The sequence below is a fragment of the Nelumbo lutea genome, chromosome 1, assembly GCF_056320005.1.
Source record: "Nelumbo lutea isolate HS-2025 chromosome 1, American lotus-T2T, whole genome shotgun sequence".
NCBI classification, from domain to species: domain Eukaryota; kingdom Viridiplantae; phylum Streptophyta; class Magnoliopsida; order Proteales; family Nelumbonaceae; genus Nelumbo; species Nelumbo lutea.
In genome coordinates this window covers 72211962-72227214 of record NC_142684.1, presented here as the reverse complement: position 1 = coordinate 72227214, position 15253 = coordinate 72211962, and the positions used below count along the sequence as shown (strand labels likewise).

General features: G+C 39.9%; 1 protein-coding gene, 1 long non-coding RNA gene and 1 pseudogene across 3 annotated transcripts; all 3 read left to right on the top strand.

Annotated features, from left to right (window-relative positions):
• The first annotated feature begins 1337 nt into the window (after positions 1 to 1337).
• Positions 1338 to 7101, top strand: LOC148875283 (uncharacterized). Of its 2 annotated transcripts, XR_016104954.1 has the most exons (3): positions 1499 to 1693; positions 2589 to 2678; positions 6504 to 7101. It is a non-coding gene; the product is annotated as an uncharacterized LOC148875283 (long non-coding RNA). The 2 variants fall into 2 exon arrangements; XR_016104953.1 differs by lacking the exon at positions 6504 to 7101 and having other exon boundaries at positions 1338 to 1693; positions 2589 to 2771.
• A 1701-nt stretch (positions 7102 to 8802) lies between these two features.
• On the top strand, positions 8803 to 11604 carry LOC148875282 (GDP-L-galactose phosphorylase 2-like). Its single transcript, XM_088964380.1, has 7 exons — positions 8803 to 9467; positions 9578 to 9696; positions 9780 to 9839; positions 10019 to 10261; positions 10366 to 10551; positions 10679 to 10927; positions 11055 to 11604. Exons 1-7 carry the CDS (start codon positions 9344 to 9346, stop codon positions 11391 to 11393), a joined length of 1320 nt encoding a protein of 439 aa, XP_088820506.1. The 5' UTR covers positions 8803 to 9343; the 3' UTR covers positions 11394 to 11604.
• A 1254-nt stretch (positions 11605 to 12858) lies between these two features.
• On the top strand, positions 12859 to 15198 carry LOC148875281 (pentatricopeptide repeat-containing protein At3g12770 pseudogene; annotated as a pseudogene).
• Positions 15199 to 15253: the final 55 nt, after the last annotated feature.

The following is a 15253-nucleotide window of genomic DNA, read 5'->3' as shown; positions in this document are numbered from 1 at the left end:
TTTACCTAAACTTTTTGATACATCCAAGATGCTTGTCAGGCATTGGTCATTAGAAAGTTTATGGTATGTATTAAAAAATTACAATGATGCCCCTCTATTCAACTCCATCGTTAGAACCAAAATTAAAAGAAAGGCTCATCCATTCACTAAAATTTAAGGGTATGTTTGGTTCACAGGAATAAGAGTTTGGAATCAAAATCGGAATGGGTCCAGATGATTGGTTTGGTGGAATCGGAATCCGATTCTCATTCTAAGTGGAATGGAAGTCCCCCATTTGAGAAAATGGCCATTCTCGACCCACCCCAAGGAATCGGATTTCCATTTCAGCTGGTTAAATCAATAAAAAGGAAAATGATGGAAAAACCCTTCAAACCCCTGATTCCCTCTTTCTCCTCTCTTTTGACACTCCCTCTTTCAAACCTTCTACAGTTCAACGGTTGGACTCTGAAGATCCGACTTGTATTATTCTGGCCATGTCATGATGGGTCTCTCTCCTTTTATCTCTCCACTTTTGCAAACTCTTTAACCAGCTCCCTCCTCTTCTGCAAAACATCTCTACCCATCCACCAAAGAGTTAAAGACCTTGTCTCTCGTCTACTTTAGACTAGAAGATCTCTTAACTCGTTAACAATGTGTCGGCGATTCCCAGCTATCAATGGTGGTCGGAATCGTTGGCCCACGTGCCGAATAATCCGGAAGGTGGTCAACGTGTATGGCGGTTGCCTCAGGGAATCTCAAACCACTTAGACGAATTCTTGGAAATCTCGGATGCGGTGTGTGAAGCCCACGCCAAACAATGCCTATATAAGGGCACCAACCCCAGTGACATGGGGGGAGGGGGGGGGGTAAGTAAGCATATTCTAGCTCGTACTGGCTGAAGCATCGGAGCGACCTCACTGGGTTAGCCACCCTGGGTCCTCTGACATTGATTCCTTGTAGGTCTCTAAAGAACTACGAAGCTCAACAATCAGTCCAGCTCGCCACCAAGTAGCTCGACCCTCTGGTCAACTCGTCAACTAATAGGCAGCTCAACACCTAATTGGCAGTTCGACACTCTGATTAGCTTGTCACCTAACCTGCCTAGCTCCACCCAGTCAACTCGTCACCTAATCTGCCTAGCTCAGCCCAGTTAGTTCGGCACCTAACCTGCCCAATTCGGCCCAGTTAACTCGGCACTTAATCTGCCCCCAGCTTGGCCTGGTCAGTTCGGCATCCAGGTCCTCATCCAATAAAAATTCACTTTGGCCTTTGAGTCATCGACCACTTGTAAGTAGACCAAATGACGAGGTACTTATCACAAAAATTAATACATCACCAAAAATTGATTCATCACATTTGAATCTCTACCCCCCGCGCATTGTTTGATTCTTCAGTTTACTTTTTTACTTTCAAGGCTATTGGTACCAAAGCTCGAGCTGTATACAATGCTGGGCAAGCCAAAGGAATGACGTTTTGGGCTCCGAACATCAATATATTCAGGGACCCCAAATGGGGGAGAGGGCAAGAGACGCCAGGTGAAGACCCATTGGTTTTTGGCAAGTATGCAGTTTCTTTTGTGAGAGGGGTTCAGCGGGATTCATTTGAAGGAGGAAAACTTGGCAATCGTCTTCAAACTTCAGCTTGTTGTAAGCACTTCACTGCTTATGACTTGGATAATTGGAAAAGAATTAATCGCTTTGGCTTCGATGCTCGTGTAAGTTGCATCTTTCCTCCTAGTGCCTGAAATTTCAAAAACGTGGTTGTTACTTTGACAAAAGTGTTTTCCCCTAGAAAACTTTTAACAATGAACCCCACTGCTCAAATTTCCATAAACATTGATTGGCTGGTGGAGATGCTTTTTGGGGTTTTGGTTTTGTTTAGCGGCCTTCAGAAATTGCAGCAGAACATGCCTTGCTTTTCTGTCTGTTACTGTGTTTTTTAGTAATAGATAGGTGCTTTAATGGTGGAAGTGATTCCTTTTCATTTCTCTTTTTTCGCCCCTCTTCAAGATTTTGCCTAAAATATGGATTTATTTCTTTGTTCTGGGCTTCTGGGAAATGGAATACATGTTTCTCTATCTATCTATTTATCTATCTCTCTCTATATATAGTGCATCAGGCTTGAAGCTTCAAGAGTGCATAAATCAAAGGTAATGCATAAAGCATTATTGCTAGCATTGGCATTTTTTTATACTGTATCTTCTGTGTTTTGAATGGGGATGTGGTGGATGTGGGATGTGGCTGAATAGAATGTGCCCAAGATGAAAGGATTAGAAGAATGGGTAGGAGAATAAAAAACATGGGCTGATCTAAGGTTCATAATCTAATAATTGATATGGCCATTTAGAAAATGGAATGGCAAAATGGGATTTGGGAAGACAACTCTGTATGGTTGGGATAAGGCTTTATTATGCTGAGTTACCATTGAATTGGAAAAGAAGAAAAGATCATCCAGTAAAACTTGTGAACAATAAAAACATCACAGTTATCAATGTTTTTTCTTTTTTTGCTTGCAAAAATGTATTTTTGTTATTGATAAGACTGAAAGTGCTCTTTGTAATTTTTGTACGCGACTTTTGATAATTTCAGAACTTGGTTTTACCATTTTAGTGCTGCAGATTGATAGGATCAATTGTAGACCCAGTGACAAGCTTATTCACCTTCAAGATTGAGGACACATAGTTAGCAGAGTTGTTTGGGGTAACATTCTTCAAAATTCAACAACATACTTTTTGTTCTTCACAACATATTTATGGAAACAAGATAAGATATATGTTAGGTGGCTCTTTACCAGTTTACCTCCTTTTGAAGATTGACATTCTTGTCTTTGATAAATTCATAAAAAATTACAAACAGAAAATAAGGATGGAAGCTTTTAAATATGAGAGGAAAATAGATAACACGAAATCCATACTAATAGGCCCAGGCAAGTTAGTCCAACATTGGACAAATAAAATATGAGTACGTAAATTGTTTCTTACAGGAAAGCTTCTCGGATAGACCTCCTTGATCATTTCTGACTACAGAAGACATGAATGCATTAGCTTCAACATCGTCTCCAAACTATGGAGAATTAATTTTTGAGGATGTTTTTGAGGTTCTTTTAACAGGGGCAGAATTAGAGACTTTGGCTGATTCCGATTCCAGATTCTAGTTGACCTAAATAGATTTTAGGAATAGACCATTCCGATTCCCATTCCAAAAAATTTTGATTCCGATTCTGATTCCAATTCCAATTCTGATTTCGGCTACAAACCAAACGAACCCTAAGTTTGTGTTGGGTTGATCCTATGGGTTTTGAAATGAGTGAAAATGAACGAAAGGTCATTATCCAATGAAATAAGTTATGGATATTTTTGTTGTATAAAAATTAATCAATAGATTAGATTGGTTAGTCAAGGTTAGATTTATCATTACAAAAATGACATATGTAAACAAGTTCTGTTATGGTTACTAGGCTCTTCGGAGGTCTTAAAATGGTAGGGTAAGTTGAAGAGAATTATAATAAAAGTGAGGAGAATTTCAAATAATAAACTTTTTCTTTAATGAGTTCTGCACGTGTTTGATTCCCATGTGGCAAATTGCATCCCAATACTACTGTTTTTTTTTTTTTATCCAACAGCAACACGCAGAGCCAATCCAAGTCATTTTCTTCATTTGTTTTTTATGGCACATTTTACCTGAACGCTTTAGCTATTCATGGTTGTGGAACTAATGATAAGACTCCACACCAGTCTTAAAATACATGCCCCCCTGAGCCCACACTAATTTGATTTCCAAATAAAGACCACTGTATGCTAAAGTTTTATCTATATTTAACATTTTCAAATTTATAAAAGGCATTACTAAGGTTCAGTTTGGAAAGAATGCAAATATAAATATGTAAATTGCATATATAAATACATGGTTTATAGATACAATATATAAGGTTTGGTTTATGAGAATAAGGCTCTGAAATTGGAATGGGAATGGGTGGAATCAGTATCCTATTCCCATTCCTGGTGGAATGATATTCAATTCTTCCATTTGAGGGAATGATCAGTCCCTCCCAGTCGAGAATGAAATGAAATCCCATTCCAACTGATTTTAATTCCCATTCTGATTCATGTTTGAACTAAATAGACTCTAAGAATAGACCATTTCAATTCTGATTCTAACAGTATGGGAATGGACCATTAAAATTTGAAGAGGTCCATGATTAGGTACTTGATTTGTACCGTTACATATACGTGCATGTAACTACAACAAAACATAGAGCCTAGGAATAAGACCCCTTTAAATCATATAACACAAAAATTTACCAAAAAAGAAAATCCTTCGACACAATAATCTTCAATTCATTTTGGGCTGCCCGGGCTGGCTACTTTGACCATTTTTTTGCCCTAGCTAGTGCATCCCATTGTTCAAAGTATCCATACATATTTGTATTTATACTTTTGTTGCAGTGCAATTTATTCACACTAAAACAAATGTATGAGAATGCATTTACTCTTCTTCAGTTCTTACATTTCTTCATTTGCATTTGTACCATAATCAAACATAATAAGGTAAAATTTGAAACAAAAGTAAAATAGAATTTGTGCTACCATAATTTTACATCAGTGCAAATTTAATTTGCATTGCAACTAAACAAAGACCGAAACTTTTCAGTATCAAGTATCCAAAACCATCGATACTCTTTTTTTCTTTTTTAATTTCCAGTTATAATTCGAAGATAGGTATATTAAGAGGATTTAAGGGTATGGGCGACGGGCTACCCACATTTTATAGCCCCTAAAAAAAGTGTCAAATGGGTAGCTAAAAGTGTGCCTACTATGCACGCTATTTGAAAAACAAAAATAAAGAAAAAACATTTAATTCCGCAAAAAACTCCCGAGTTTTGTATCTAAAGCTCAGTTTAGAACGAGTACAAATGAAAATATGCAGTGTAAATACATACAAAATATAAGGTATTGCACTCTACATATTTGTATTTATACTCCTTCCAAACTGAGCTTAACAATCTAACATTTTCAGAAACCTTAAAAATCGATACATCATATGATACGGTATGATAATTTGAACTATAGCCCACCCTAATCATCATCCTATGTGGCTAATTCCAAGTTAATATATTGTCTTATCCAAGATGGACATTAATAGTTCACATGACCAAATGTTAATTTGTTATCATAGCAAATTTGTATATTAATATTCATTAGCCCTTGGATTTAGATAACATTAATATATATTATTTTTTAATCCAGAAAGAACAATTCACATGGCAGTGTTATCACAGCACATTTGATCAAAGTTTTAAAAACTGGATTAAACACGTAACCATTTTGGTTTGATTCGAATAGATGGCCTGTTTTGATTTAAAAAAATAATAATTAAAAGTAATAAAAAATAATTAAAATAAAAAAAATAAAAACCATTGTTCAAGTCAATGGATCAACAGTTTGACCATCTGAATCAATGAATTATTGATCAAATCAACAGTTTTTGGCTGAAAAGTGGTTTTAAGATGAAACAGAACCAATTGCCTGATCGGTTTTTGGTTCAACTAATCCGACTTTCTGATCCAGTCCGGTTTTCAAAACAAAACCATGTGATACTCAATGAATCCTTTCAATTTCTTATTTCTATCCGTTTGATTGGAATGTCATCATCATCATTCATCTTCAATGCTATATCTCTATTACTAAATTTGAACTAATTGGGAGAAATTATACAATAAATTAAACCTTGTTTTTGGCCATTTCGTATGGCGTGTTTTGGACTCAAATGTCAAATGTGTAATAGAAACCGGACGCTTATAAAGTAATTGAAAACAAATAAAATAGCTTGTTAATAAACCCATGTGTACTAATTCCCCTTCTCACTTGAAAACAATAAAATAAAATAGTTGCTTGCATGAGCCTCCTTCCGTATGGAGAAAACTTTTCTCGCTAGATTCATCGGCATCAAGTCCTTTCTCTCAACTCTTTTCAACTTGTCCATCGTATCGCCAATAATGATAATAATAAAACTAATCTGATATACTTTGCCAAAGAAGGAGGAAAAGAAACTTATCCGATATCCGATTTTTTGGTCAGGAATTGAAAAATGCTTTTTGTATTTTAGGATGGGGTAAGGCGGCTATATCTTCAATATTATTATCTCTCTTTTTCTTTTAACTTAAAATTTACTTCAGTTGGAGGGGCAGGACACCCCAAAGTTTACTCAAGTGGAATTCAATTTGGATCTATTCCTCACAGTGTGTTTTTCAAACCAACCTCACAGCACATTGAATGTGTGTTGTCATTCACGGGGAGATGTTCTCAAATCCCAATACATGGTGGGGCATGCTGTGAGGTGGGTGTAACAAGCGCTCTGTAAAGCTTAGTTTCGATATGGTGAAAATATAAAATTACACTGATGTATTTGAAAAACGGCCCATCAGATAAGTGTAAAAGATGAATCAGTCATGTAAAAGTTTTGCACTGATGTTTGTTTGGAAGATCACTCGTTCTCTTTTGCACTCACTTGGTGTAACGGTTAAAGTGTACGATGACGACAACGAAGAAGAAGAAGAAGGGGAAGAGAACAGAGAAGCCAACAAGCTGCTGAACAGAAAGTGAGAGAGAAGAAGAAGAAGATGGAGAGGGGGAGCGGAAACAATGGTTGTCGATGGTGCTGTGAACAAAACGACGATGAACACAAGGAAACTAAAGTAAAAGTCCACTGCAACCGAGAGATTGCAGTCCTTGCCGGTCAGCCAAGAAATAGAGCACCACAAGTGGCGGTGAGTGGCATATCAGACCCATAAACTGGTGATTGGGCGTTGCAACAGGAGAGGCTCTCGTACATGAGCGCCTCTCTGTTCTTGTTCTGGTTGGGTCATGTTCTCATTCTCTATTCTCGTCGGAGGAAGAGAAAAGGAAAAGGAAAAGAGAGAGAGAGAGAGAGAGAGCGAAAGCTTCTAGAGATTGCCATCTCTCTGTTTTTGTTAGAGGAAGAGAGAAGGAGAAGAGAGAGAGAGAGAGAGCGCCCGAGCGATGTACTTAAAAGATAAAATGTTCGGTGTAAAATTACATATTTACCAATCGTATGCAAAATCGAACCGGGGTGCAAAGTTTAACCCGGTTCAATTTTACGCCTCTATCAAACGCAGCCTAAAGAACAAATCATTTACAGCAGGTTGGGCAATTGATCAAGAGTGAATGCATCAATGTTATAACATAGAACTCATGTGGAATCAAGTCCAGATCTGTTCCTCACATAGCACTCATTTTACCAACCTTACAACACATTCCAACTGGCTCATGCTGTGTATGAATTTTGTCTCTAACCAATCCAGACACCCTATTAATGGGCTATTTTATGGCATTCATTTTGAAAAACAAGAAAATTGGTTTAAAAGTGTTTTTCGAGTTTTTTATAGTTATGCAATATTGGAGTTCATCATTAGATGCTAGATAAGCTTAATAGTGAAAAAAATGCTTTGGCATTTGGAAAATATTAAAAATAAGTTTTCCGAAACATATGATTCTCATAAAACATTTATTTAGAAATAAAATTCTCTATGGCTCAATTTGAAAAAAAGTACAAATACAAATATGTAGAGCGTAAATACATACATAATATAAGATTTTACATTCTACATATTTGCATTTGTACTCCATCCAAACTCAGCTAAAGAAAAATTAATATGTGACATTGGATTGGCAGTGTTTTTCAAATAAATAGAAACGATACCAAACACTATCAAAACTGGTGTCTCTTTTAAGTGCATATTAGAATTTACACACATGCACTTGTGATGGAGAACACAGAGATCCATTATATGCCCTAACCATTTGCCACGTGTTGCATAGTACTCTCTCGTCTGGATTGGGTTATTTTTATAATCAAAATTTTCATCAAATAAATAAAAATGTGATCTGTCCTTAATTTTTAATTTGCTATTTTATTTTCGGGCATGGAAGAACAACTCAGAGAATTGCGGTGGCTCCCACCTCGACGCAAGCCACCATTCATTTCTTCTGTCCATTTCATCCACCCGTACACACAATTGGTCCCCCCAGCCCTTGATTCGGAATCACCTACCTCCAAGAACTTTACCCACATCTCCCAACGTATTACTAGGATCTCATGTAAGTAGGCGTGGATAGAATCGTCGTGGGTAGGAGATCCGGACTCCCTTGGTGCCTACGATTCGGTTAATTGATTGACCCAATCGATTAACTGTTAATTAATTGGTATATATATCGATTAACCGTTGATTTTTAATTGAAATTTGACTTTTTAAAATATTGAACCAAAATTAAACCGATCAATCAATTAACCAAAACTTCGTTTCAATTTCGGTTAATTTCGCTTTTTAGATTTGATCCTATTATTTCGATTTTCTTTGCGAGTTCACATCTGTGCTTTAAGGGCGCCCTACAATGCCTCACAGCGCATCCCCGCCGTATATTGAAAATATCTCTCGATCATAATACCAAACCTAATCGGGAGATGTTTCTAATATATGGCGGGGATGCGCTTTGAAGCGTTATGGGGCACAGATCTGATCTCTTTTCTTTCTCACCCTAATCACAGAATTTGGATCTCCTGTCAGTACAACACGCTCAAACACCCTCCCAACCAGACCCGTGATCACATGCCCATCCTACCGTCAGATTGGAACGGAACATAGGGATCTTGGATTCCCTCTCTCTTTTATCATTCTGAGTTCTGATAAGAGCGTTTTCGTACAGCCCAGACACATGCCAGTTACCACCACCCCTCCTCCTCAATCATCATTCTCTCATCATCCCCATTTCTCATCTATTTATAGCCTCTCTACTCATCCCTTCTCGTGCTTGAGCAAGAGAGAGAGATTTAAAACTACAAAAGTCCTTTTTTCTAGAGTTCTTCTTCACTGTTTCCGTTAGATCTCCACGATCTCATCCTCCTTCCGGTTTCCATAAAAATCAAGATCCTCTGTTCTGCCTGCTTGTGCTTGGAGGTCCAACAGCGAGACATACATCGGAAGATAGGCAAGGGGGTAAAACCCGGGGCCGCCACGTTGTTGACATCACGGCTATACATAAAGTTAACCGATCTCTCATTCATGTCCGATCAGTGCAACGTAAGGGTTGTGTAGTTGAGTGCAACCCTTCGCCGCACGGAGGACGTGGTGCTTTGCCTTCCGAAGGCGGCAGTCCTTCTGATCTCCTCTTCCTCGCCGGTGGTGGTGGTCTTCGCCTTGCCACCTCTTTCCTTTAAGATACTTTCTTAGTAGACAGCTAGGTAGTGATTAAATAGGATTAGGGAAGAGTAGAAGACTACTTGGTTGCTCTTTACTTCTTTGCTCGATTGTTGGGGAGGTTTGCAATTGATTTTTACTGAATTCAATCATGATGTTGAGTATCAAAAAGGTTCCTACTTTGGTTTCCAATCATCAGAAGGAAGAGGGGGAGGAGTCCCGTCTTAATGGAGGGGGTTGCGGCCGTAATTGCCTTAACAAGTGTTGCATTCAAGGTACTTTGTTGTTGTTGTTCTTCTTCTTTTCTTAATTTCTGCATTTTTTTTTTCTTTTCTCATCTTTTGGGCTAAAATTTTACCGTGTTTTCATGGTGGGGTTCGAACAGGGGCAAATCTTCCCTTGTATACTTTCAACAGGATGAACAAGAAGGTTCAAGAGAAGGGCTTGGTCGACGACGAGAAAGAGCCTCCCGTGGCCTTTCTGGAGTCCCTCATTCTTGGAGAGGTAGATTTTCCTCTTTTTTCTTTATTGTTCATATTCTCTTTCTGTCCTTGTCTCAGTTGTTACTCACTCACTCCTTGATGCAGTGGGAGGATCGCATGCAAAAAGGGCTTTTTCGCTATGATGTCACTGCCTGCGAAACCAAGGTTTCATCTCTGTTCCTTACATTTCTTGTTCTGTTTATTCACTGGTTCCGTTTTGGGTTTAATTTCTGTAGGTAGGTTTGGATCGAAACATGCATGTGACCTCAGGGTTGTAGCAGAGTGTTTAGTTCAACTGGGTATATGGGTTCGACCCCCGACTCCTTTTGCTAATATCTTTGCAGGTGATTCCGGGTAAGTACGGCTTCATTGCCCAGTTGAACGAGGGCCGCCACCTCAAGAAGCGGCCTACAGAGTTCCGAGTTGACAAGGTCCTCCAGCCTTTTGACGACAACAAGTTCAACTTCACGAAAGTTGGGCAAGAGGAGGTGCTCTTCCAATTCGGAGCCAGTGAAGATGATGAAACCAATTTCTTCCCATTTGCTCCGATCGATGTCGACGACTCGCCGAGTGTTGTTGCAATTAACGTAAGTGGATGGGCCAATCCAACGCTCTGCTGTATTCTGATTGTGCGTAAGACCCTATTTTGTGAGATGATGTTGATTTTGGGTTCTGATTTGACATAAAACAGGTTAGCCCAATCGAGTACGGGCATGTACTGCTGATCCCCCGGATTCTGGACTGCTTGCCACAAAGGATTGACCGTGAGAGCTTCTTGCTTGCCCTCCATATGGCAGCAGAAGCCGGGAATCCATACTTCCGGTTGGGTTACAACAGCTTGGGTGCATTTGCTACTATCAATCACCTTCACTTTCAGGTCATAATCCATTAATCCTTCCTTTAGCAGTTATGTCTGCGATTATCTCTAAGAGCTTGGGGAAAATTGGGTGGTGGTTGTTTTTGATTGTCGTCTAACGAGAAGGCTTATTGATATACTGTGGCAGGCTTATTTTTTGGCTGTACCGTTTCCAATTGAGAAAGCTCCCACCGGAAGAATTACCACCACTGACGGAGGTGTGAAGATCTCTGAGCTGTCCAACTATCCGGTCAGAGGTCTTGTGTTTGAGGGAGGCAATACTCTGATTGATTTATCTAATGCTGTATCTGAATCCTGTATCTGCCTTCAAGATAACAACATCCCTTACAATGTCCTCATCTCTGACTATGGGAAAAGGATTTTCCTGTTGCCTCAGGTAATAAGCTTTGACACCATTTTTGTTTGTTCTCTGCTACAGTTTATGGTTTATACCATTTGAGCTTTTTGTCTGGGCACATCTCATCTGGGATGCTGATCGACTTCGCTGCTTGAAACAAATACAGTGTTATGCTGAGAAGCAGGCACTTGGGGAGGTAAACCCAGAGCTTCTTGACACTCAGGTCAACCCGGCTGTGTGGGAAATTAGTGGCCACATGGTGTTGAAAAGGAAACATGACTATGAGGAAGCAACAGAGGAGAACGCATGGAGGCTCCTTGCAGAGGTCTCCCTCTCTGAAGGGAGGTTCCAGGAGGTGATGGCTATGATTTTTGAAGCCATTGCTTGCAATGTTGATGCAAATGGAAATATCGCTTTGAGCATTGGAGAGAAAGCAGCTGATGGGAATCAAGAAACCAACGCTACAATGATCCCTGGGAAGCAGGAATGCCTTGTCCAGTATTAGTTGATGTGTGCCAAGAACTGGGTGAGTGTGGTAGATGTATTGTGGTCAATCCTGGTGGTAACCTAAATAAAGGGAACCGTGTTTGCTTTTCGCCATTGTCATTGTTGTTCTGGTGTCTTGTCTTGGTAATCAGATGTCTTCTATGCACATCAGTTTATACCTAATTGTACTAGTTCTAGATGAATTTCCCAGTACTTCAGCCTTGAGGATAGTTCTACCTCTACGGTTATTTATGTGGTTCTTTCTCCTGTAAAAATTAATGGATATATATATATATATATATATATTCTCCTCCACTTTTTTTGTAAAAGTGAAAAATGGAAGGAATGAGACAAACAAAACAATCTATTTGCTTTTCTGGGTTTCCTGTCATAAAGAGGGTCTCCCTTCATTGAAGGCGATGAGCAGCGGCCTTAAAGATTAAATTAAAGGCACCAATAATAGAGTTGCTCATCCTTAAAGATTAAATTAAAGGCACCAATAATAGAGTCTCGGTGGCAGCAAATTGGCAAGTTGGTCCAATTTGGCCCTCTTCAACTTGTAAAAATTCCATGGCTGAAGCTTGCAGGTTGCAACAACAACATTATCATTGAGGATTAGGGATAGTAATTTTTCCCATTTCTTTGATTCCCGTGGGAATCTGCCTCGAATGAGATGGGGATGGGGATAATTTTTCCCTGTGAGGATGGGAATGGGAAAATTTATCCTTACTAATATATATATATATATATATATATATATATTAATAAAATTTGTTTGAATATTTTTTAATATGATTATAAAATTTAATTATTTAAATAAAAATAAAATGATTAATATTATAAAAAATCATAGAGAATGGAACACCCGCGGGGCTGGGGATTTTGGCAGGGACGAGGATGGGGGAGAGGCTCTATCTCCCCGTCCCGCCCCGTTGCCATATAATTCTGATAATGACGATGGGATGCGAATTATATCAACACTCAAAATTCAGATGGGTTAATCAGGTGCTCTAACACAGGAGAGTAGGAGACCAATGTTGTTAGTCCAGTTTACAAGAGTTGAAGACTTATTAGAAGCAGCAGTGCAGAAGCCATAAGAAGTAGGGCGCCTTGCAGATTTTTCCCACACTAATGCAAAATCGGGTTGTAGAACAGAACTAGTTGGGTATCTCAGATTATGTATATCTTCTTGTTAGGGCATGAAATCGAGAAATAACAACCACATATTCAGATATTTTGGACCTAATGAACCGTACAACTGGTCGGAGATGCCCACCAAAGTTGAACTGCCCAATGATTTTATTGTATTGATGATCGATCAACCTCAATTCTGTTCGAGGCTGGTATCAGAATCACTTGTTTACTTACTAGGGGCTTGATCCGATTTCAGTTTCAACCAGACCGGTGGATTTATAAGACACTTCCCAATTTAAGAGTCACCGGATCATTTTAATCTTCATGATCCAGAAAACAAACAAATGTACATGAGAGCACAGCAATCCAGAGCCTACGTTACACATTTTGTCTCTCCCGAACGAACCCTGCAACCCTTCTATTGGAACTCCGTTATTGCCCAAAATGCCACTCACAATCCGCAGAATTCTGTCTCCCTCTACAAGCAAATGCAAGCACTGTCTATCCCACCCAACAACTTCACTTTTCCTGGCTTACTCAAAGCCTGTGCCGCTCTCGGCCATCCTCGCACGACACAGCAAATACACGTGCATGTAACCCGCCGAGGCCTTGCTTCCGATAAGTTCACCGTTTCTGCACTTATCGATGCATACGGCAAGTGTGGCAGCGCAAGTGACGCGAACCACGTGTTCGATGAAATCCCCCAACAGGCAATGGATATCGTTTCATGGACCTCCCTTGTGTCGGCCCTTTCTTCCAACGGTTGTATTAGCAAAGCCTTTGAAATCTTTTCTCGGATGAAACATTCAGCTGATCCACAATGCTGTAAAGGTGATATTGTTGGCCTTGCTTCGCTCGTCTTGGCTTGTACAGCAGCTGTAGATGATGGCTTGAATTGCTTGTCCTTCGGTCAGGCAGTTCATGCGCTTGTTGTTAAACATGGGTTCGAGTCAAATACCAGATTGAGTAACTCTCTCGTACATATGTATTCCGTGTGTGAAGTAATGGCCGATGCATCGAAGGTGTTTGATGGGATTATGATTGAGCTCAGGGACGTGGTGTCTTGGAATACATTAATTTCTGGGTTTGCGCGGAATGGGGAACCTGAACGGGCATTGCAAACATTTAACGAAATGAAGTCAATGGGGCCGATGGCAGTAGCAACAAATCGGATAACTATGATTGCGCTCTTGAAGTCTTGCGCAGATCTGGGTTGTGCCGATACGTCTCGTTGGATCCACAACTACATAGCTTCTCACCATTCGTCACTCTTGTCATCTAACGATATTGTGGTTTTGACAGCCCTCATTGATATGCATTCAAGGTGTGGAAATCTAGAATGGGCCCAGAAGATATTTGACAAAGTCGAGAAGAAGAATGTGGTCTGTTGGAGTGCTATGATTGCTGGCTACGAGCAGAGCTTCTGCCCCGAGGAAGCTCTGTTTCTGTTCCGCAGAATTCTAATGGAAGATTGTAATGAGGGTATTGATATTAAGCCCAATGTAGTTACCTTGTTGAGTGTTATTGCAGCCTGTTCAGCTCTTGGTGTCTCAAGGCCAGCAAAGGTGATTCACAAGTATGTTCTGGCAACAGGACTAAACACTGATGCTCGGGTTGCTTCGGCACTCGTAGATATGTATGGAAAATGTGGGGATATAGAGCTTGCGCGGCAGGTATTCAGTGAGACAGATGACTTGAGCAAAACCTTGATCTCATGGAGTGCTATGATTGGAGCAGAGGGTCTGCATGGTGAGGGACAACGTGCTCTTAATCTCTTAAAAGAGATGAGGGCCAATGGGTTTCGGCCCAATGAAGTAACATACATCTCAGTCTTGTCTGCATGTAGCCATGCTGGTTTGTTGGAAGAGGGTAATTCCTGTTTTGATAGTATGGAGAGAGAGGATGGGATCTCCCCTACCACAAAACACTACGCTTGCATGGTTGATCTCCTTGGCCGAGCTGGGCATCTCGATGAGGCCTATGGCCTTATCTGCAGCATGGCTGTTGAGGCCGATTTAGCTGTCTGGGGGTGTCTACTTGCTGCCTGTCATCTTCATGGCAATTGCAAGCTTGGAGAGGTTGCTGAGAAGGAAATTCTGAGTTTGGACTCACATTCTGTGGGGCATCGTGTTCTTCTGGCAAACATGTATGAAGAAGCTGGAAGATGGGATGATGTAATTAGGATTAGAGTTGAATTGAAAAGGAAAGGGTTGCGGAAGATTGCAGGCCGAAGCTTTATTGAGATAGGGAACAAAGTTTATAGCTTTTTGGCAGAAGATCGGTCTCACCATGAATCGGAAATGATATACAAAGAATTAGATGCTCTAGATGAGAAGGTGAAGGATGCAGTCAAGTATGACAGAGAAACCAATACAGAAGTAGAAGACATAGGAAGTGTAATTACAAGGTGCAAGTATCATAGTGAGAGATTGGCCATAGCCTTTGCATTTATGATTTCAAACAGAAATAGTTTCAGCAACAAAAATTGCAGAAGAACTAACGACTATTTAGCAAAGGAAACAGAAGCCTATCCTCCTATTCGGATAACCAAGAACCTACGAGTCTGCAGGGATTGTCATTATTATACCAAGTTATTTTCTAAGGTTACCAAGAGAGAGCTCATTGTTAGGGATGCTCATCGTTTTCATCACTTCAAAGACGGGCTTTGTTCATGTGGAGATTACTGGTGATCAAAGTAAAATGTTCTTATAGTGGAATGCCAATGATTACAGTAAAGATGACCAT

What these genes read in the sequence shown, in the direction of transcription:
- LOC148875282 (XM_088964380.1), top strand. Translation starts at nt 9,344, where the DNA reads ATGATGTTGAGTATCAAAAAGGTTCCTACTTTGGTTTCCAATCATCAG. An exon ending in AGTCCCTCATTCTTGGAGAG is followed by an intron (nt 9,697 to 9,779) that starts GTAGATTTTCCT and finishes TCCTTGATGCAG; the next exon opens with TGGGAGGATCGCATGCAAAA. An exon ending in GGATTTTCCTGTTGCCTCAG is followed by an intron (nt 10,928 to 11,054) that starts GTAATAAGCTTT and finishes AAACAAATACAG; the next exon opens with TGTTATGCTGAGAAGCAGGC.